The sequence below is a fragment of the Dendropsophus ebraccatus genome, chromosome 1, assembly GCF_027789765.1.
Source record: "Dendropsophus ebraccatus isolate aDenEbr1 chromosome 1, aDenEbr1.pat, whole genome shotgun sequence".
NCBI classification, from domain to species: domain Eukaryota; kingdom Metazoa; phylum Chordata; class Amphibia; order Anura; family Hylidae; genus Dendropsophus; species Dendropsophus ebraccatus.
Window position 1 is genome coordinate 14,349,261 of NC_091454.1, and position 23,404 is coordinate 14,372,664.

Here is a 23,404-nt window from a genome sequence, read left to right on the forward strand (position 1 = left end):
GTCTGTGAATCGCCCCCTTCCCCGTGTCCCACCACCCCCGCCCGTGTACCCGGAAGTGTGGTGCACAGGGCCGGATTAAAGGGAGGGCACAAGGGGCACATGCCCAGGGGCCTCCACCAGTAGGAGGCCTCCACCAGCCCAAACCCAGAAGTGGTGTCTGGGAGCCAGTCCCACGCACAAAAAGCATGTGGAAACCCTACCTGGACACAGCACTGGCCACACTGCAGGGTTAATCCTGTGTAAGCATCTCCCTCCCGACAGGCTCAGACTCCCCCCTGGTGGGTCTTTGAATGGATTCTTCCTGTCAAGCTTCTGGGGTGCCTGTCTCCTGCCGAGGTCCTCACTCCCCCTTGCCCCTCCCCCTCACTGAGGAGAGGACTGCGTGGGACCTTAGCAAGGAAACCTGATCTCTCCAGCCTAAGATATATTGCCTGTGTGCAGTGTATGGTATATAGCCTGTGTGCAGCCTATAATATATAGCCTGTGTGCAGCCTATGACATATAGCCTGTGTGCAGTGTATGGTATATAGCCTGTGTGCAGTGTATGGTATATAGCCTGTGTGCAGCATATGACATACAGCCTGTGTGCTGTGTATGATATATAGCCTGTGTGCAGCATATGATATATAGCTTGTGTGCAGTGTATGGTATATAGCCTGTGTGCAGTGTATGATATATAGTCTGTGTGAAGCATATGGTATATATAGCCTGTATGCAGTGTATGGTATATAGCCTGTGTGCAGCGTATGGTATATAGCCTGTGTGCAGCCTATGATTTATTGCCTGCGTGTAGCCTATAATATATAGCCTGTGTGCAGTGTATGGTATATAGCCTGTGTGCAGCCTATGATATATGCCCTGTGTGCAGCATATGACATATAGCCTGTGTGCAGTGTATGGTATATAGCCTGTGTGCAGCGTATGACATGTAACCTGTGTGCAGCATATGATATATAGCCTGTGTGCAGCCTATGATATATTGCCTGTGTGCAGTGTATGGTATATAGCCTGTGTGCAGTGTATGGTATATAGCCTGTGTGCAGCCTATGATATATTGACTGTGTGCACTGTATGGTATATAGCCTGTGTGCGGCATATGACATACAGCCTGTGTGCAGTGTATGATATATAGCCTGTGTGCAGCGTATGATATATAGCTTGTGTGCAGTGTATGGTATATAGCCTGTGTGCAGTGTATGATATATAGATTGTGTGCAGTGTATGGTATATAGCCTGTGTGCAGTGTATGATATATAGTCTGTGTGCAGCCTATGATATATAGCCTGTGTGCAGTGTATGATATATAGATTGTGTGCAGTGTATAGTATATAGTATATAGCCTGTGTGCAGTGTATGATATATAGATTGTGTGCAGTGTATGGTATATAGCCTGTGTGCAGTGTATGGTATATAGTCTGTGTGCAGCTTATGGTATATATAGCCTGTGTGCAGCATATGACATGTAGCCTGTGTGCAGCTATATATATGCCATGATCCTTTGGGTATATTCACATGTAGCATATCTGCTATAGATTATACACAGCCTTTAAGTACTTTCTGCTCTTTACTGCTTCAGGTAGTTTACATGGTTGGGAACTGAAGATGGGACCTAGACTTGCAAGTCCAGGTCTGCCTGCGATTCACAACTGCACATGCTAGCTGTGGGGGCTAACACAGTGGGCAAGAGAGCACAGAAAGTGCTAAAGTGCTGTGTTCTCGCATTGAATTAAGTTGGAACACACCGAGATGCTCACCCCTCCCCCATCCTGTCTCTAAGGCCTGGCATCTTCCTCTGGACTGCAGCCTCTAGGGACCATCATATGCACAACAGAGGAGGATGCTGAGCCATACAGCCAGGAGTGAGGAGAGGTAGGTGCCAAGTCCCCTACAGTAATAAGCCACCTGTATAGATCACCGTGTGCTTTATTTGTGGGGGAAGAAAATGGGGGGGGGGCCCCAACAAAATTGTTGCCCAGGGCCTCCACCAACCTTAATGCGGCCCTGGTGGTGCATTATACATTACCTGATCCGTGTCGCGCCCGTCCGCCATCTTGTGCCAAGACGTCATCTTTGGGAGACCGTCCCTGATGCCGGCCCCCTCTGCCGCGTCATAACTGTGCTCAGCCGCGATTGGCTGAGCACAGTTATGCTCAGCCAATCGCGGCTGAGCATCTGATGACGCTGCAGAAGGCGGCCAGCACTAGAGATGGTCGGAGCGGTTCGGCCATCCGTCCAAAGATGACGTCTTAGCACAAGATGGCGGACGGGCGCGACACGGATCAGGTATGTATAATGCACCACACTTCCGGGTACACGTGCGGGGGTGGTGGGACACGGGGAAGGGGACGATTCACTGACATAACATACATTACAAAGTTGTATAACTTTGTAATGTGTGTTATTCTGTGAATAATTTCTCAGCGCCGCACTACCCCTTTAACTGATCCTTAAAGCGAATGTACCAATTCATCTAGTGAATTTTTATTTTTTCACACTACCTGGTAGTCACCAGGGTGGAGATCCCTGTGGTGCAATATATTTTTCAAAGCGCCACGGCGCAGGTTTCTTCATGCGCAATTCTCTATGCACTGGAGACAGGCCTGGCCCCTCACTGTACAGCTGGGTTCACACTACGTTTGTGCAAGGTGTTTTTTTTTTTTTAATCCGTTTTTGCAACAAAAAAAAAACAAAAAAAGGGGGGGGGGGGGAATTGAAAAACGGATGTATTTTATATGCATCTTTTCGATCTGTTTTTCCATTGACTTCAATTGTTAAAAAAAAATCCATTTTCTTATGTACACAAAAACGTAGTCAACCACATTTTTGTGCACCGTTTTTTTTTTTTTTTTTTTATGGAAGTCAATGGAAAAACAGATACACGCAAATGCACCCATTTTTGCCATCCATGTTTTTTTTGTGTGCAAATACGGATAAAAAAAAAAAAAAAAAAAAAAACACTTTGCGCAAATGTAGTGTGAATGATGCGTCTCCATCACCGAAGTCTGGATTAAGAATTAAGTCTGGTTGTGTCATTACACTGGGGGCACCGGGCACGCATAAAGAAACCTGCGTACAACTCTTTTTGCTGATGGCTGACTGCAAAGTTATAAAAACATGTTTTCCTTCTAAGCTCAAGAGTCACACAGGTGGGGCTGAGCTGCAGCATGCCTGCTCCCTCCTCCACATCTCACTGTCCTGTGCAATTCATGTACAGAGATTGGCTTCCAGCACTAAGCCTTGTGGGAATCAGCATCTACCAACATCTTCAGCATGATAATTTAAACAGAGGCACTTAGGACCCCCATCCTGATGATCAGAATCAGAGGGGGACATAGTGGTCAGACACCTAATAATGACATCTTACTCCACAGGACATGTGTCTGATTTTGGGACAACCCTCTTACTAGAAGGAGCGTTGGCACTGGGACACATTATACCACTGATGCGTCTTTTTACATTTTTAGAGGTTTTGTGGAAAAGGATACAGGGATTGTTGTCATCGATGCTGCAGTTATCCAGGATGAGGGGGATCCCGTCTAGCTGATAAATCTGGAAGAACAGAAGAGAAGACGAGGTCAATATGCACAGAACATATTGAAGTTAGAAACCAGTCACTAGAAAACCTGGTGTAGATGGTGGCGGTCTTCCTCCATAGAGCTGATATCCCAAATCATTCATAAAACCTGGCACAAAAGTATAATTACACCTTACAGTTCTCCCTGAAGTGTACCTGTCGCTGTACCTGATTGTTCAGACCTCGGATGATCGCTAGAACAAACAGGAAGAGAACAGTGTGGCCGAGTACTTCTCTCCACCGCTCTCTGTGCTCACAGCAGATCCACAGCAGATTTCATTTAAATAACTGAACACAGCATCAAATCTGCTGCGCATCTGCTGCGGATCCTGTAGGTGTGAATGCACCCTTAAGTTCATCTAGGTCACATGGCACAGAACTCGCTTAGCACAATCTTTCTAGTAATTGGTTCGGGGTCAGAACACCTAGAGCTGACCGTTCAGAATGTCTGCCACGCCTCTATGACATGTAAAAAAATAATACATTTTTAAGTCACAGTTCCCATTTATAGATAGGAGAAACAGATCGCTGAACTCAGGGAGAACAGCCAAATGACAACACTGCCGGCTGCTAGTGAAAGCGCTCAATGCAGTGAAGTCCTAGGTGCATTGCCCCCTGGGAAACATGAATATGCAAAAGAGGAGTCCGTGGAGCCTCGTTGAAGAGTCTCAAAACACAGGACTAGCCAGATATCCCTCCGGGAAGGACCCAGCCAAGTGGCAGCTCCTGTTAGGAAACCACCAAATCCACCATATTAAGTGGCCCTATAAGTCAATGTAATGACAAGGGATAAACCAAGGCTAGGTAACTATCCACATACAGCTGTTTCGGGGGGGTTGCCCCTCATCAGTGTGGAGCAGGATTCTGGCTAGGTGGAAGCAATGCCTAGTAGAGCCATAAGAGAAACAGATCACTGATCTCAGGGAGACCAGCCAAACGACAACACTGCCGGCTGCTAGTGAAAGCGCTCAATGCAGTGAAGTCCTAGGTGTATTGCACCCTGGGAAACATGAGTATGCAAAAGAGGAGTCCGTGGAGCATTCGCTTTAAAAGAGTACTCCAGCAATTTTTTATTTATTTTACTTTATTTTTTTTAATCAACTGGTTTCAGAAAGTTAGAGATTTGTATTTTTACCAGTCTGACACAGTGCTCTCTGCTGCCACCTCTGTCCATGTCAGGAACTGTTCAGAGCAGCAGAGATTTTCTATGGGGATTTGATACTACTCTGGACAGTTCCTGACATGGACAGAGGTGGCAGCAGACAGAATACACCACTTCCTGCAGGACATACAGCAGCTGATAAATACTGGGGGACTGAAGTAAATTACAGACCTATATAACTTTCTGACACCAGGTGATTAAAAGAAAAAAAATCTTTTGAAATGTCACAGACACAGACAGTTGTTTGGACTGTGATCCATTAGGAGAACCAGCAAGGAAACTATTGTGCCGCCGTGCGTTCCTCTCCACACTTTGTGTGAACTGGACAGCTCCATAGACTTACAAAGACTTCTCCCGGCACGTTCTCCTAAATGGTCCTGGTGTAAACACCACCAGACCGATCAAAATTGTGACATGTCTCTGTGATATTTAAAAAAATATATATGTTTTTTCAGTAATGACAGGTATGCTTTAACACCAGGTTGTGTCCAGTTCTGGCATTCTATGCAGATTCACTTCTTATATACCTTATCATATCCTTCCTTTTGTCTAATAAAAAAACTCATTTCCCAACCGAGAACCTCTCTACTTTAAGTTACCACTAGATGGAGCTTAGGAGCTTACTGTATACAGAGTTATCATAGAGATAAATGTGTAAATAGTATGCAGTAAGCTTTTCAGCTCCCTCTAGTGGTGCCTGTAGTCAGTCGGGAATGCATTGTTTAACTCTACAGCTATACGTTGAGGATTCGGTGCTCTATATAAGGAAAATGGAGCTGTGACAGCGTAATTACACATTAAAATAACAACTGAAATAAAATAAAAGTTCAAGGGTGGACATTCCCTTTAAGAGGTTATGAAAATGAAATTCAGCTCCAGAAACCTCACCACCACTCAGCGGCATAATCCATTAACAGTTGATTTAAGCTCTCCTGTAAATAAACCTGCATTAAGGGTGTGCCCTCCGGCCCGAGCTGCCCACTATTCAGACATTCCTTTTTTGTTCATATATTCAATCAAATAAAATTAAAGTGATACATTATATCCAGTTAGGCAAGGGCAAGGACAGAGTTTACAATGGGCTGGAGACACTTCTTCACTGTCAACAAACCATAGAGCGCCTTATCGCAACCCCCCCCCCCCCCCCAACCTTTCCTTCCATAGCGACAGACTTCTGATGTTCTTCAGTCACCTTAGGCATGGCAAACGTTTACCTTTAGAAAGCTGGGAAGTGACTTCAAGTGTTGTCCAAATACCTGAATGAAAGATTGCCATCCTACCAAAAATGTGAAGTGTGGAGAGAGAGGGAGAGCTTTGTATGAGTAAATGGCCTCCACCCCGCGCTCCGCCGCGAACAATCCCCGGCCCTTATAGAGGCGCTTCAAGTGCTACACATATTTTCAATTAGCTCGGAGGTTGTGCACACCAATTATTAGAGCATTTCACTTTCAAGACTGTTTGATAATTGTGCAAAAAGGGAACACTCCCTGCAATATCAGCGAAATATTGGTTCACTTTCAGGTCAGGAAGGACGTTTCTTTAAACCTATATTTTTTAACTAATAAAAAAAGAATTTCTAGGGAAAAAAAAATAAAAAATCACTCATAAGTAAAGTAAACTTAGTATTCTACCAATAGAAAATACAGTGGTGCCTTGGATTATGAGCATAATTCGTTCCGGGACCGTGCTTGTAATCCAAATCTACTCTTAAACCAAAGCAAATTTTCCCATAAGAAATCATTGAAATTCAGACAGTTGGTTCCACATCCCAAAAATTATGATAAAGCTCTCAGCGAGAGCGAAACGTCGCAAGTTTTTGGGTGAAAATAAAAACCACATTCTTTTGAATTTATCCGGAGTGCTGGGGTTTTCTACCTTTCTATACGTTTGGCACGACTGGTCCCTTGTGCTTACCGCTCGGCACCAACCTGTATTACATTTGTGGAGTGCTGCAGGACTTATGGATATATATATATATATTCTGAATAACATGTAGAACAGATGAAACAAACAATGAGAAACATCTGAATATATTATATTATTGGTTACTGTACAGTATAGCGATTAGCATGTGGTGTATAATGTATAGTAAAGGGATAGTGGATGGAACTGTAGATCCCCATAATACAGCAGCGTAGTACAACAGGCTAGAACAGAGAAGCAGGGCTGCTGTCAGAGGTCTGTGTGGTCACATGACAGCAATGGGGAAAGGGTGTGTTCAGCATGGGCCAATCTGGAAGTGAGAATCACAGAGCTGTGCAGGAAGACAGTGACAGAAAGCTCTCTATACTGCAGTGTGGAGGCATGTTATAGCAGCAGTGTGTATAGCTGAGTGTAAGTGTAGGCACATTATAGCAGCAGTGTGTATAGCTGAGTGTGAGTGCAGGCACATTATGGCAGCAGTGTGTATAGCCGAGTGTGAGTGCAGGCACATTATGGCAGCAGTGTGTATAGCTGAGTGTAAGTGCAGGCACATTATAGCAGGAATGGAGAGGATGGGAAACACAAGGGCTGACAGGGACTGCAGGGTGCAAGAAGGAATGAGCAGGGCAGATGTGGGCACAGTATAGCAGCACTGTGTCTAGGGAGAGAGAGGTTACAGCTATGAAGAGATTACCTCCACAGTCCTGTCCCCTAATGTAAGCCCCAGTCTGAAGTAGATCTGCTATGATTTGGAAGTTGAGGGAGACTTCTGGGGCAGAGTACAGGGCTGTAGACCCCGCTATGCAGACCATTCCCCTTCCCAGCTCCCCCTCCCACCCAGTACAGGGAGCTCTTAAACCAAAGCAATGCTCTTACACCAAGTTACAATTTTGAAAAACTGTGAGTTCTTGCAAAATGCTCTCAATCCAAGTTACTCTTAAACCAAGGTACCACTGTATATATTTTTTGTGTACTAGACAATTAAAAGCGTTGCCAAATTGGGGCCTAAGTGCCGATACACTCTGTATAGTGGGATCCAGGAGGTTGTTAGGGTCAGGGTTTAAAAGGGATTCAATTATACTTCCCATCCCCCAAATCTTTATAACAATGGATTTTCTAATATTCCTATCTATTTGTTCTGTATAAATTTAGGGAGACTGCAAGTATTTGGTACAAAGAGCAGGAGCCATACTTTTACTTTGGTTTCTGCAATCTATTCGTTTCTTTGGGCAACTACCACAGCTGATCCATTGCTCTGGATCAGCTATTTTGACTGCCACATCTTTTTTTTAGAGCCTCATTTCATAGATTCCTGCTTGTGCAGTTCTGTGTGGATTATAGTGTTTGCCATGGATCATTTTTTGTATAAGTGAGTAGGCTCTCAAGAAGTAGGTGTAACAGGTCCACAGATATTTACACACTTTTGCTTTCCAATTTATATTATTACACCTACTTCTTAAGAGCCTACTCACTAATACAATCCTTTTAGTCCTTAGGCGCTGGGACAGTAGTGCATTCGAAGTTTGGTCTGGTAACATTTATTGGTAGGGTGCAGCAAACTTATATATACTCTTCTATGGATCATTTTTTGTTTGTTGTCCTTGCTTCTTAAAGGGGTACTCCAGCGAAAAGCTTTTTCCCAGTAATTGAAACACATTACAAAGTTATATATCTGCCCCCCTTTCCTATCATTTCCCCCTCAACCACCCACCAGGCAGTGAAGTAAACTCATTCTTACCTAATGACTGTTGACCCCAGGAAGCCATTTTGTGACAATGACATAATCAAGAGGGAGGCGGGTCTAAACCCTGTTAGGCCAGCCTCTCTTTGTTAGATGACTCAGGTTGCTCAACTCTGATTGGCTGAGCAAGCTGTAAGCCATCTAACAGTTCTACAGAGTCAGTTATCCATCACAGGAGACGAAGTGCATTATGGGAAACCCCAAACCAGGAAGTAAAGGAAAACACCAACTGGAGCTTCAGGGACCTGCAAACAGCGGGAAATTCAAATGGAGACAGACTCAAAAGGGATGGTAAGTGGAAAAACTATGTTTATGATTGATTTTTTTTTTTAATCAGCACCGGAGTACCGCTTTAAGTCCAGACAGTTTAAGGGGGTTTTTTTTGTTTTTTTTTACTTCCTTGGCCCCAGCGCTGGTGGCTGCATTCTGCCGCTCCGGTCCCCAGACACTTCCTGGTCTGAGTGGGGACCGGGTGGTGACACATGAGGTCTACTAAGCCAGTCAGCGGCCAAGGCAGGACCCCGTAGGGAAAAACAGACATCCCAACATCCAACAGCAGCGGAGGAGCAGGACAGGTGAGTACACTTTACTCACATGTCCTTGCCGACCCAGCAGGATTCACAAGTATCAAATTATCCTGGACAACCCCTTTAAGCTGGCCATACACTTTCAACAGCTCTTTGCTGAATGACAGCTATCACTTCCAATGTCATTAGCACAGCTGGACGTTAATTTGTAGTCTACAGAGAAGAGGGATACGTTGCTGCCAGATAGCTTTGGCCTTTCCCCATCACTCACAGACAAAAAGGATTGGGCAAAAAAAGTCCAACCTGCCCTACCCCTCTCTCTTCCATCATCATCTCTTGGGAGGAAAGTTGGGAGACCACCACACACTTTAGTAAGTGGGTTCAGCCAACTTCTATCTGAAGTATATGTAGATTTTCTTATGTAGGCGAAGAGGACTTTAGGCCCATTTTAGACCCTAGAACCAATCGGCAACCTCCAAACTTCTTATATGGACACAGGACAGTATCTCTCTACACAGCCATAACTCTTCTACATAAGAACAGCTAATGATTGTTACTACCTATAACTCGCCTTGTCTTACATATCTTGGTGCCTGCAGAACAATGAACACTAGATGGAAGCAAAAACCTAAAACGCTCTCTCTGTCGTATACCCTTAAGCAGAAGTGTGATCACTCAACGTGCTTTTATGTAGAAACCAATCCCCATTTTCTCTCTGATCCGAGACCTGAAGACCTCATAAATCTATGTCATTCATAACAATTCCGCTCCCTTCGAAACAAAAATATTCATTGTTCTTCCTCCTATACATACCAGCAGGAGATAAAAACCAGGCCGAAAACATGTTATTGTATGTCCCATTGTGGGATATTCATAGGTAGCGGACTCCTACCTGGAGAATGAGGGTCCAGCTTTTGTCAATTCGAGATATGGGTTGTCTATGAAACCCCCTGATGTGTGAGGATCACATAGCTATGAAGCGTAAGGACCCTACTACACAGAGCGATAATCCGCCAAATCAGGCAGATTCGGCCAATTATCAATCCATGTAATAGAGACAATGATTATCGGCTGATCGCGTTTTCAGGTCTGGATCTAAAATGATCGGCCAAAGACCGCGCATGACAAAGTGTAATAGTGATGCGTGGCTGACAGCTAACCTCTCTACGCTCCTGGTCTTCTCCTGCCCTCTGCTTGCTTTCCGGTTGCTGCAGTTTCAAAACGGGCTCCGAGTTGACAGGCCGCTCAGCAAATCACTCGCCGTCGTAGCCCGGACAGCGATTGGCTATGCCGCCTGTCAGCTCAGACAGACTGTTCTAAAGCTACAGCTGCCAGGAAGCAATCACAGGGCAGGAAATATAATGCATAACAGTTTAGGACAAGGGCTGCACGAATATCGCTAACGATGTCCGTGCAGCCCTTGGTAAACAATTATCGAGCCATATAATGGGCTCAGAAAATTTAGCAGATCGGTGCTCGTTTACATTATTGATCGGGCCACCACCCGCTTATCTAATAGAATCCTAAGGCCCCATGCACACGTCAGAAAAATCTATTAGGATTTCTTATCGAGATTTCCTGACCCATATGGTTCTATTAGGCACGGGTAACCTTCAGGCTTTTTCCTGAAGGGAGTCCATGCAGGAAAATAGGTCAGGAAATTATAGATCCTGTCCTAGTTTAATCTGGAATTCTATCACGGATGCCTCATAGAACCCTATCGCAGGATCAGGAAACTGTTCGGAATTCTGTATGCAATGATAGCCAGCCTGGAACATAACCATGATGTGTGAATAAACCATTAGGTGTCCTTGTACCGTAAGATCTATAATAATGTCCATCTCAGTTTTCCCAGATGTAGATAAAACACTGAGCCCAACCATTCACTGGAGATTACAGGAAAATTTAAAGGGAAATTGCCGTCTGACTCATGACCAATTTTTGAAATTTTTAACTACTTTCATCATTGCTTAACTGCTATATTTGGCTCAACATCGTGGCCATCTCAAAATCCTGACAGCTGGGTGCTACCAAGGCAAATATGCCATTGATAATGGAGAACAAATATTATCTTTATTACGCTCGCAGCTTAGAAGATTACGTTAGCTGCATTAAGCACATTCATTTCCTTGGCCAAAAAGCACGTTGTTGTACAGACTTGCTTTCCAAAAGGTAGCAGCCACCAGGCACTGTGCTGTCAATCTTCTTTAGTGCAAACACAATGAAAAGGAGCCTCGTTCTTCCATCTGTTATGTGCTGGCCACCATACATAGTAATCGGAACTATACCTTAGAACATTCGAAGAGGTGAATAACGTATCTGGTGCCTAGAAGGCATGGCAATGGTTAAATATCCTCCAACTGCATTGTCATGACTTGGCTGTTTGGATACAAGACTTAGTGAAAGGGCACTGATCCATTAGGCCTCGGGATATGTTCATCAAGCATTGCCCCAGTGCCAAGGCTCGACACAGACTGTATCCTTAACAGCTTACGTCGCTGACTGATGTTGTTAGCAGGTTCAGCTCTCCTTGGGTCTTCTTTTGTTAGTTCTCTTCATTTGAATTGGAATAATAAGAATAAAGGGTATACGTTCTACATGTAAAGTTTCAGATCCATAATTCCATCTATTGTTATTTCCAGACACCTAAGGAGGTCTGGTGAAAAAAAAAAGGTCTACCGGCCATTCAGAACCTTCTAACCTTGTAGCTCTTTAAGGTCTCAAATGTCTGTTTCTTACTGTAAAATCCTTAGAAAAAGCTAATTCTTTTATTCTCGATGCCTGAAACCAGTAGTTACCTGTACAATGTACCTAAAAACATTGGAGACCCCCATAACAGGTTTTAGGAACTTACGAAGAGTCCAGGGCAAGAGAGTTATTTGAGGCTTTACAGAACACCGTCATAGATGATAGAGAATTGTAAAATACCCAAGTCAAGTCGCAGATTGAGTCGAGATAATCTACAGCAAATCCAACAAGAACGATTTGGTAAAAAAATATTATATCGTGCAAAAAAAAAAATAAAAATCCATAAATCGTTCGAATTTAAGTGATAATTTTCTGGTGTAATACTCTCAAATCCTCTTAGTTGGAGAACTGTGTGTGAATGCGGCAACAATCAAACGAAATCTGAAAATTTTTATGTCCATGATGGTATCTTTTACAGGGACCTTAAAATCATTGTCAATTGTTTTCAAGTCTTTGGCGGGTTCACACTATGTAAGACACATGTCACAGAACGGCCGGTGTCAGTGAAGTTTATCCTCGCCTGTACTGCAAAAATAAATTGTGTGAACATGGCCTTTTGGTTTAAAAACTCATTGTTCACAGTATATAGATATGAACACAATTACGATCAGTCACAGTATAAATATGAATGCAATGACGATCATGCAACCACCCTACAGACTTTCATAGCAATTCATCTTCTCGTCTAAACGCCTATAGTCTAAAAAGGAAAAAAAAAATTGCTTGTCGTTTCCTAAATGAGCGCTTAAGCGATTTATCTGTGCGTGTAAAAGGACCCTTAATCTTGTAAATGTAGTTCCAAGTTTTTAACCCTTTAAGGACATGGCCCATTTTCGTTTTTACGTTTTCGGTTTTTCCTCCTTGTGTTTAAAAGGTCATAGCACTTGCATTTTTCCACCTAGAAACCCCCATGACCCCTTATTTTTTGCGTCACTAATTGTACTTTGCAATTACAGGCTGAATTTTCGCATAAAGTACACTGCGAAACCAGAAAAAAATTCGAAGTGTGGTGAAATTGAAAAAAAAAACGCATTTCTTTTATTTGGGGGAAATGTGTTTTTACGCCATTCACCCTGGGGTAAAACTGACTTGTTATGCATGTTCCTCAAGTCGTTACGATTAAAACGATATATAACATGTATAACTTATATTGTATCTGATGGCCTGTAAAAAATTCAAACCGTTGTTAACCAATATACGTTCCTTAAAATCGCTCCATTCCCAGGCTTATAGCGCTTTTATCCTTTGGTCTATGGGGCTGTGCGAGGTGTCATTTTTTGCGCCATGATGTGATCTTTCTATCGGTACCTTGATTGCCCATATACGTCTTTTTGATCGCTTTTTATTACATTTTTTCTGGATTTGATGCGACCAAAAATGCGCAATTTTGCACTTTGGGATTTTTTTGCGCTGACGCCGTTTACCGTACGAGATCAGGAATGTGATTAATTAATAGTTCGGGCGATTACGCGCGCGGCGATAGCAAACATGTTTATTTATTTATTTATTTGTTTACTTTTATTTAAAACCTGGGAAAAGGGGGGTGATTCAGACTTTTATTAGGGGAGGGGGCTTTTTACTATTAACAACACTTTTTTTTTTTTTTTTTACACATATACTAGAAGCCCCCATGGGGGACTTCTAGTATATACACTTGGATCTCTCATTGAGATCTCTGCAGCATAGATATGCTGCAGAGATCCATGAGATCGGCACTCGTTTGCTTTCGGCTGCTGCAGCCGGAATTAAACGAGTCCCGAGCCGAGGACGGCGCCATCTTGGACGCGTCCCCGGCCGGCATCAGTAACGGAGATCGCTCCTCCGGGACAAGGTCCCGGAGGAGCGATCTCCCCCACTAGACACCAGGGAAACGTTGCCTCCGGTAATCGGAGGCAGCTGTCAACTTTGACAGCTGCCTCCGATTAGCTAATTAGCGGGCACGGCGATCAGACCGTGCCCGCTAATAGCGGCGGTCCCGGGCTACACGCGGCACCCGGGATCGCGGCACTTCAAAGCGGGGCCGCCGCGCGGCCCCGCTTTGAAGTGCAAGTGAGGACATAGGACGTACCGGTACGTCCTATGTCCTTAAGAGGTTAAACTCCCTGGAGAAGACTTTGAGGTTCCTGTGGATTGTGCTATACCAGACACTCTGGGGAATCAGAACGTGGAAAGTAAGTTGACTAGATCTGTCAATGGCTGACTCTTTAGATTGGGTTCAGTGAACATTTCTGTGGATTCCCTCATCTGTAGTCACAGACATCACATTTTGGTCAAGTGATCGAAATCAACCTCAGAAACATCTAACATGTACGGGGCCAGAGAAACTATGTCTATGACCACAAGTGCATTTACAAGAAACACTCTTAGATAACTGTTATGGCAAGAAGACACGTGGTACCTACCATATATTAGTCTGTGCTTCCAGAACATAGAAAAAATGCTTTTATTCTCTGGGTCAAAGAGGTGTTCCTAAACCAGAACTGCAAAGCCTCCTTACTTCTCCTTCTGCTTCCAAATCTGCACACAATTTGCATGCACAGTGCAGAAATGAAATTTGGTGGACATCTCAATGCTGGAGGGAGAGACATTATCCATTTGGTCCAATGATGAAATGCCTCCTGCAGCCGGCACCTGCTCTGTATGGACAAAACCAGTGTCGGTCTAGGGTACCTGGGGCCCACCAGAGGAAATTATCCTGGGGGCCACCAATGAGGAACCAGTGAGAAACAACATGTCAGTCAGTGTTTGTGCAGGATCTAAAGCTGGGGGCCCACCGGAGGATTCTCCGGTGCTCTGGTGGGCCAGTTCGACACTGGACAAAACTCAATAACCCCCAAACAGCTGTCTACAGTTGATAAAACTCCTTCTGGAGAGTTGTCCAGCCTGGAATACATTCCTAAGACTTCTTATCAAAGTCAGACACTGACCCGAAGGAAAACTTCCTAAAAAAAGTGGTGCCAGAGAGCTGCTTCGCATAACTTTTTAATAAAACTGAAGTAAAATAAGAAGCAAACTACTTCCTCCCTGACTGTAGCGTCATAGGCTATGAATTAAAAGGCTTTGTCCGACACACAACCACATGCCCACTTGGGCATGCTCGAGTCCGATTGTTTGACATTTGAATAACAGTGGCTGAAGAAGTTGGATGCCAACCTATGGAGTCCTCGAAAACATGGAAAGAGCCTATGGTGGCCATTGGCAGCTCCCAGCTTTGAGTACAAATAATGGAAAAAAGAAAGCAGCAAATCCCTTCTTTTCAGTTGGAGGCATCCCTTATGGTCGATTTCAGCAACTAAGGAAAACTGGGATAAGGAAATTACTTTTGCTTGACTAATGAAATCTACCAAATCTTACCAGACGTCAACTCAATGCAAAGTGATGGGATACCAAGAGCAATGGATGATTTAGTCATGGAAAGATTCTTCGAAGGACGACTAATTTCCTGATAATGCGGAATCTTTTTCCAACTCGTCGAGATTAAAATCTGTGTGATATGCGAGAGATTCATTATTCTTAATACCGATTGTGATTTATATGGTTAGCCAAGACATATTTTGTCTCCAGATGATGTATCGCTAATGGTGTGTGCAAGCTGTGGCACTCTACATCGTGTGTGCTCCTCCCGAGAACCCCCGAGGCCTCGGCAGAAGGACGAGCTCCCACACGATCACTCTCAATTAGGAGAATGCCCTAGGGACAAAGCTTCATACTATTTCATCAATGTAACGTTCAATTATTGCCAGCTCCGTTTTACGTGCTTGGCAGAAAGTGAATCAACACATGTAGAAAAATCAGACATATAGTAAAAGTGAAGGAATTTGCACTCAGGAAGTTCTTTAGAGACTACCTGCTCACCCGTGCTGCCCCTCCCCCCTTTACCTTGTGTCTCTACGTTTTGTCTGGCACATTAATTCCACCTAAAAATTCTATGTCATTTAGACACGTCAAGAGAATTGAAATGCAGGAACCCAGGAACCCTCCTGGTTCTCCAAAGTGCCCCATAGCAAAAAAAAAAAAAAAAAGAATCAAAAACAAGTGGACCTAAGGGTCCTATTTCATGAAGTGATTTTTAATGATTAACGATGACTAACCTGAAATCGTTCACCATATTACACAGAATTATAGTTACTCTGATCATTTACTCCATCTGATCCCAGCAAAAAAGGGTAAACGTAACTCCAGAGCACCGTTAGGAGCACTGCCGTGGCATCTGGTCCGCCCCCTCCATTAGAAGAGGCAGGCCAGATGAAGCAGCAGTGCTCTTAAGGGTGCTCCAAAGCAAAGTTTACCCTTAACAGCAAGAGACCGCCTCCGAGGAGGAAGGTAAGACACATTCCTTCTTCCTCAGTGTCCGAGGAGCTATTAGCACATTAGATTTGTCTAACCTGCTGATAGTTCCCCTTTAAAAGGGTTATCCTGCTCAGTTCCATTGAAGTGAATGGAGATTAATTGAAAGCCACACCTGACCTGGAAGAGTGGTGCTGTCTCTGGAAGAAAGCGACCATGTTTTTGTAGCGCTGGACAAAGCTATGACATTTTGTACATGACATGCGTGGTCTAGGGCCACTTGATGTCGAGGAACGCTTCAAACAAAAAAATTCCCAATATGAGGGAAATTCTATTCAGAAACATTGTATATAACATAACATTGTATGCACTTTACATACTTCTGGACATAGATTTTTTTTTAGTCACTGGCAGAGCACCGGCGCATTCTGTGGCCAAGAAGCATAATACCCCACGTGCAAGAAGTCCCTCTTTTTGTTACAAATAGCCATTGAAGACAGAACAGAACTTTTGTTATAACCGTTCAATACTCTGCCAATCATCAATAAAGGAGATATCCAGGTTTAGAACAGAGCTTATTTCTTCTAAAAACAGCACCACACCTGTCCTCAGCAAGTATGTGGCATCGAGGCTCAATTCTATTGAAGTGACTTGAACGGAGCTGCAATACCACAAACAACCTGAAGAGAGGTGTGGTGCTGTTTTTATAATTTAGCTCTTTCTTTTTCAGGATAACCCCCTTTAAAAAGGTCAGGAGAGTGCAATTCCCCAGTAGATTGTGCTAGATTAACCCGGGGCCTGGATTTCACTGCCAGCCATGGGGACATTCTTGTACAATGATGTGACCAAGGAAAAACATCAAGCAAAAGGGCATCCTGTGGATGAAACTACATCAGCAAATAACGGGTCAGAGGAGAAGGTCAGGAACCAATCTGGTGAAGAGGAACTGAAGCCGAATACAACACTGATGTCCAATGAATGTGTCAGAACCCCAACTTGTTTCTTCCAATGGATGGGGTATTACAGCAGACAGAGCTGCTATAGACTCGGGGGTGGGGGGTGGGTGGAGATCTCTGTGGAGAAACGTGGTCCGGTTAGATGGATCCAAATCTTTAGAGAAAGAACAGCCTGGTCAGATGGATCCAGATCTCTGTGGAAACCCATCACCTGGTTAAATCAATAAAGATCTCTATGGAAAAACATGGCCTGGTCAGATGGATCCGATCTCTGTGAAGAAACATGGCCCGGTTAGATGGATCCAGATCAGTCTATAGAAACATGGCCTGGTCAGATGTATCCAGACCTCTGTGAAGAACCATCACCTGTTCAAATAAATCCAAATCTCTGGAGAAACATGGCCTGGTTAGATGGATCCAGATCTCTGTGGAGAACCATGGACGGCTGCCATGAAAAGATAAACTTGACCTCAATTGAGAAACATGGTTTGGTTAGATAGATCCAGATCTCTGTGGAGAGACATGGCCTGGTCAGATGTATCTAGATCTCTGTGAAGAATCATCACCTGGTCAAATGAATCCAAATCTCTGGAGAAACATGGCCTGGTCAGATGGATCCAGATCTCTGTGGAGAAACATGGCCTGGTCAGATGGATCCACATCTCTGTGGAGAAACATGGCCTGATCAATTGACTCTCTGTGGCGTCATGTTGATGGGAGGGTCAGAATGTGGCACAAGCAGCAAGAATCAATGTGATTTCTTGGCGCACCCTGGCTCCTCTGATACCAACTGAGGGATGTTTGGTCAAGAGGCCATTTCTAATCCCTAAGGCCAAGTTTATCTCCTCATGGCAGGTGCTTCCTATGTGTCAGCAGGAAAACGCACCATCCGTAAGCATCATATAGTTAAGGCCAGAAAAGCAAGGAAGACTTGACATCTTGTTCTTAGAAACAAAGTCCTCATCTCTATACATCCCGAAATAAGCTAAAAGGACTACAAGTATACAGTCAAGGTGGCTAAAAAGTCATCAAATCCCTTAAAACTGTAAAAGAAACTGTATACATCATCATCAGTAACTGTAATGGGAATTTCTGCCCCCCATAGAGACCTTGTGTACAACAGTCCATGCTACTTTATCACGTCGGAGCTTCTGTTGGTCGAGATGGTGAGAGCCCCACCAATATTTATCTTTTAGAAAACGTTGAATCCTATACAAACTGGTGAACAATTGTCTCCACCCGACAATAAACCTAACATTTTGTGTATTTCTTCCTATGCATCACTACCCATAATTGTTACTTCCAACCATTATGCTATTATATATTTTTTTTCTTTGAAAACCAAAGAGTAAATGTAAAAAGTTCTTTTCTTGTCTTCTGAACATTCCTCCAATTATCAAGGTGCATCTCTTTCAAAAGACACACGTGAATGGCAGGTAAGCCGGGGATTAAGTTTGCCTTTTTGATCTACAGATGTTCCCAAGTCGGGTTCTTCAGAAAATTTAGAAAAGGTCTTCATAACTCCCGAGCAGCCAATCATCATCTTCTCGGGTCTTATTGCGCACAGCGGCAGAGACTGTGGAACCAATGAGGTTAAAAGGAAAAAAAAAAATATCAAAAGGACTATAGAGAAAATCGGGAGCATCAGGATGAATAAAGATGTCTTAATGCCACATAAGCTCTTTAAGTGACCTACTTAAGAAGAGGTATTTTGCAGGTACTTGGCTACATGATGCATATTTGGTTGGACATGATATTTGAAGAATTTTTTTTTTTTTTGTAGACTCAAGAAAGACTGCTGGTCAGGATTTCCAGGTTTATATTACAAGGTAAGAGCGGCAAAAGTATAAAATCACCTAACCGGGAGTAGCAATGTAGTTTAGCTAACCTATATAGAGTGTACATGCTTATTTTCAGTCTAAATCCAGGCAGCAGGACTCAAACGCTGATCTTTCACGGTAGTGTGAACCCAAACTTTTGGCAACATCACTCATCTCTAGTGGAGACTTATAGGACATTCATGCTCTACTGAAAAGAAGGATTTGCAAAGCAGTTCTCTGATGGCACCTACTGGTGGTAGCTTTCCCTTCCAGTCAGTGTCCCAAGAAGCCTTAGAACATGACTTGGAAGAAAAACTGGGCTTTCTGGGAAGTTATCTGACTTGGCTTACATTTTTAGTCACGTCCTAAGGCTTCTTATTCGAGTCAAACACTGGCTTAAAGACAAAGTTATCACCAAAAGGTGGCATCATATAGCGGCTATGCATTTACTTTTTCCCAGAATTTCCAGTAAAGCAGGGATGGCCTATAAATCTCCACACATCTTAATGACACTCTCCTCAAGGAAAAGCTTTAATCCTTTAATTCCACAAGTAAAAGGCCAATACTCTGCTTCATACTCACAAAGGGCAATAACCCCCAAAACAGCATGGCATGGTTACTATTGTCGAAACTAGCTAACACTAGGAATAAGGGTACCCATATCCCAACAAGTGAACGAACATCCATTCCTCCCGAGCTTGGCTAAGCATGAGTTTTCAAGGTTAAGAGGGGTATATGCCTCTAATATATGGAATAAGCTACAGGCCTGTTTAAAAACATCATTCATACTTGGGGCCCTATTACATGGAAAGATAATGGTTATATTTAAGCGATAATCTGTCCGTGTATGTGCAGGCAACAATCTAACAACTAAGGGCAATTTGTGTTTTGTTGATCGCATCTTTTGAGCTGACCATAAACTTGTTGCTTAACGTTCGCAAACCTTCCGTTGTATGTACACATCGTTCATTGGTTATTACAGTCGTTCATATCATAATAACAATCATAGTTAGGAAACGAACTGATACTATCGTTCCGTGTATTATGGTAAAGGATTTCAGGTCCTTCATGAAATCGTTCTTTTTCGATCAATAATCGTTAATTGAAGAAAACAAAAAAATCACTTAGTCTAATAGGTCTTTCTCAAGAGTAGAGAAGAGCAGATCTACAGTAACCCAAAGCTACGCCAGTGACCGTCAATTCTCCAGAGTCTCATACTGGATTTCTCTGGAAACAAGAAGCCTCGGAAAGACAAGGGGCCTTTACATGGCTAAATAAATCAATGGCTAATTCATTGGATTTTGGTTTGGCAAAACTTTCTGTAGATTTGCTGAATGCTACTCGGGAAATCGTCAACCCTGAAATCCATCTTTCAATTAACTTTAGTTAATAGGGTGGGTTCACACTACGCAATCTGTGCGGATGAAGTCCGGCAGATTCCGTTGCTCGTACCTGCTCGCCTCTCCGCCCGTGTCATAGACACTATTCTATGCAAGGGCGGACTCCGCATTGCGCCTAAAGAATTGACATGTCAATTCTTTCGGCGGATAGCGGAATCGGCCCGCCCATAGAATGGTGTCTATGCAGCAGACTGAAAGGTGCGCGCCTGTGAGTGCGTACTAGCGACGGAATCTGCCAGAATTTATCCACACGGATTCAGTCATGTAAACCCACCCTTATGGAGAAATGCCCAAGCACTGCCTCCTTGCCCTGGTGTTCACGTGTTCTCCAGGTTGTCGCTTCGCTTGGTCAGCCTTTGACAACTTTTGGAATATTCATCGTTGCTGACTCAGTTCTGCTGAATGTTATAAAACTCTACCTTGAGGGCTTCATATGGTAGTCCATTAAAAGATGGAGATGTCATATCAAATCTGGCATGGTACAAACTACTCTGTATACTGGATGATAGAGTAGTTATACAAGACTGATAATTCTTTTTGCCTATCAACAATTTCCTTCCTGTAAAAAAAAAAATTGCCTTGGGTCCACCATTTTGGCCAATACACAGAAGAATGCATATGAAGAACTAATTCTTACATGCTATACCCTACAAAGCAGGTCTATTTTATTTCCCACCACCCAGAGAGCCCATACAATACCACTTGGTTGACATCCAGGTGGTGTAAAGCTGGTTCTCAAAACCTAGGAATCTTGAAGAAAGAGGATGGGTAAGGAACCTTACTGAGGGCCTTTCCTTCATTTTCACTAACCTTTAAGAAAGGAACATCTGTCTAAATAAAAAAAAAATAAAAAAAAAATCGGAAGAATGCAACCATGACAAGAGGTATAATTATATCAGACATACCGGGAAGCAGCAGAAGGTACAGAGTCTCCACCTTTCCTATATCTTCCGGTTGAGTTCTCAGAAAAAGCCATATATTTCAATAGAGAATAAATACGATACAGGTAACAGAGGAGTGCTCTGCTCCCCAGTCACACAGCCAATAGAGCACAGCTGTTATAAAAGGGAGACAAAATTGACTTTAATGGCTTCAGCTATACCCCAGATGCTACACTATACTATTATACACTGTGTACATACATTACTTATCCTGTTTGGCTACATCCTGTATTATACTCCAGAGCTGCACTCGCTATTTTGCTTGTGGGGTCATTGTGTACATACATAACATTACTGATCCTGTATTATACTCCAGAGCTGCACTCACTATTCTGCTGGTGAGGATATGGGGAGGCTTCCTGCACATGTGCCCTGCCTGAGCATCAAGGTGATTTGGCCTTCTGTACCCGTAATTACCCTGCTACAATGTTCCTGCACTCTCTGTCCTGGTTCCTGTGTTCCTGCTGTGGTGTTTTCATGTCCTGGTGTTCCTGCTGTCTGGCCCTGCATTCCCAGTTGGTCCTTGTATTCCTGAGTGTGAACCCAACCCATGTTTGTGTCAGCTACCCGTTCCTGCACCAGGTTGCCTGCATTGTGTGACCTGTCCCCGTGTCATAGTCTCCAGCATCAGTAACCTGCATGTGGTGTGTCTTGTGTCTACATACTTACCTGTACTGGTGGTTTGGCAACTCGGATGGTTACAACCTTTGCCATCTGCTCTGCCTGGACCAGATGTTTAGTCTGAAGAGGTAGCGACCTCCATCAGGAGTATCTTGTGAAAACGTAGGATATGCTTAGAAAACGTCCCTAGGCATAGACAGTCACGTGGCATCTGCTTATACTCCAGAGCTGCACTCCCTATTCAGCCAATATATAGGAGCTGATAAGAAACCAATGAGCTATCATTCTGGGATGTTATGAACCCATATAAAAACCATAGTATCCCCCATGCAGATGTTTCCTCGCTGGGTGTCACCCTTCTTGTAATTATGATTAATTAGCTCCAATATAATAATATATTGCCGAAATAAAGAATTCGAAAAACAAGCTAAATCTTGCCTCCGACAACCTTGAGACTGGCACAATCTAATTTTATATAACCCGTCTGTGCGCAGTATGTGGAGGAAATGACAAGGAGCGCCGAGACAAAAGGTGTGATTCACGATGGACGGCAGCACACACAGCTCTAGGGTATGGAGGCTTCCGGAGCTGGCAGACACGCTCTGATCACATTCATTCCTTCCTTCTTTCACCCCTGAAGAGATAATTTCATGACCTGCATGCAATCTATCAAGGAGAAGCCACAGAGAGAAGCTTTCTGGGGGGGGGGGGGGGGGGGGAGGACTACTAGAATTGCGGTTGAGGTCCGAGTTCAAGGAAAGGTGCACGGAAATGTGTCTAACCTGGGATCACGACTTGGCAGGTAGAGTAAGCGGCGGCATTCAATGGAAAAAAAGCCATCAATCAAAAAAATCCTGACACTTGGAAAAGACATTAAACGGCATTGTTCTCGGAAAGTCTAAGCCAAATGTTAGGAAGTCGCTTCACCTTTAAAGGGAAACTCCAACTCAAAGAATAAATTCTTTAGTACATGGAAACAGTCGAGAAGTAAGTTTGCCACCAACTAGGTTACCGACCAACTAACCTGATTACCTTACTATACTTCTGGTATTTAAAGGAACACTCCTAAAAATAACTTTTTTTTTTTCATTTTTAATAATACATAGATTTTTTGTATATATCAATTTTATGGTTTGTCTGCCATCTTGATTTCTTTTTATCTTCTGGTATGGCTCTCCTAATGTAGCCTACATTTCCCATGATACTTTGCCGAGGCAGAGGGGCAAAGCCTTATTACTGCTCTTGTTTTAAATCCAACATAAGTGCAGGAAGCGACAGATCAATGACACAGAAGTCCTGTCCTCGAACTCGCATTACAGCGTCTCAGTGTATTCCTATGAGATGCAGCTTCAGCCTGTCTCTAAGATTAGTTTCTCCCAGTTGACTTTTACAAGTCAGGGAAAGCAACTTCTGTAAGATACTGATGATGAAATACAGGCGGAGCGAGTCAGGGGAGTACCATAGCAGCTAAACGTCTTATGGACTCGCCTACTATATCACTTCTTTCCCGTTTCCTATTTTCTGCAGCACACTATGGTGCAGGGATAGAGGGATGAACATAAATAGAGAAGAGACGAATAAGAAGAGAGGGAGTGCTCCTTCATCCTTTGGACCTGTGAGGGCATGGGCGCCATGATGGAATTGTCCAATTCACACATCCTAGACTTGTCAGGCCATCAATACTACTGGGAACTCTCATATATA

The 23,404-nt window shown here is 43.5% G+C and overlaps 1 protein-coding gene across 1 annotated transcript in view; it reads right to left on the reverse strand.

Annotated features, from left to right (window-relative positions):
- The window catches only part of ATXN10 (ataxin 10), an 83,080-nt gene that overhangs the window by 14,474 nt on the left and 45,202 nt on the right, over positions 1–23,404 (reverse strand). Inside the window, exon 10 of the mRNA XM_069952396.1 lies at positions 3,486–3,549. Coding sequence (XP_069808497.1) covers positions 3,486–3,549 — 64 coding nt within the window. The remainder of the gene's footprint in view (positions 1–3,485; positions 3,550–23,404) is intronic.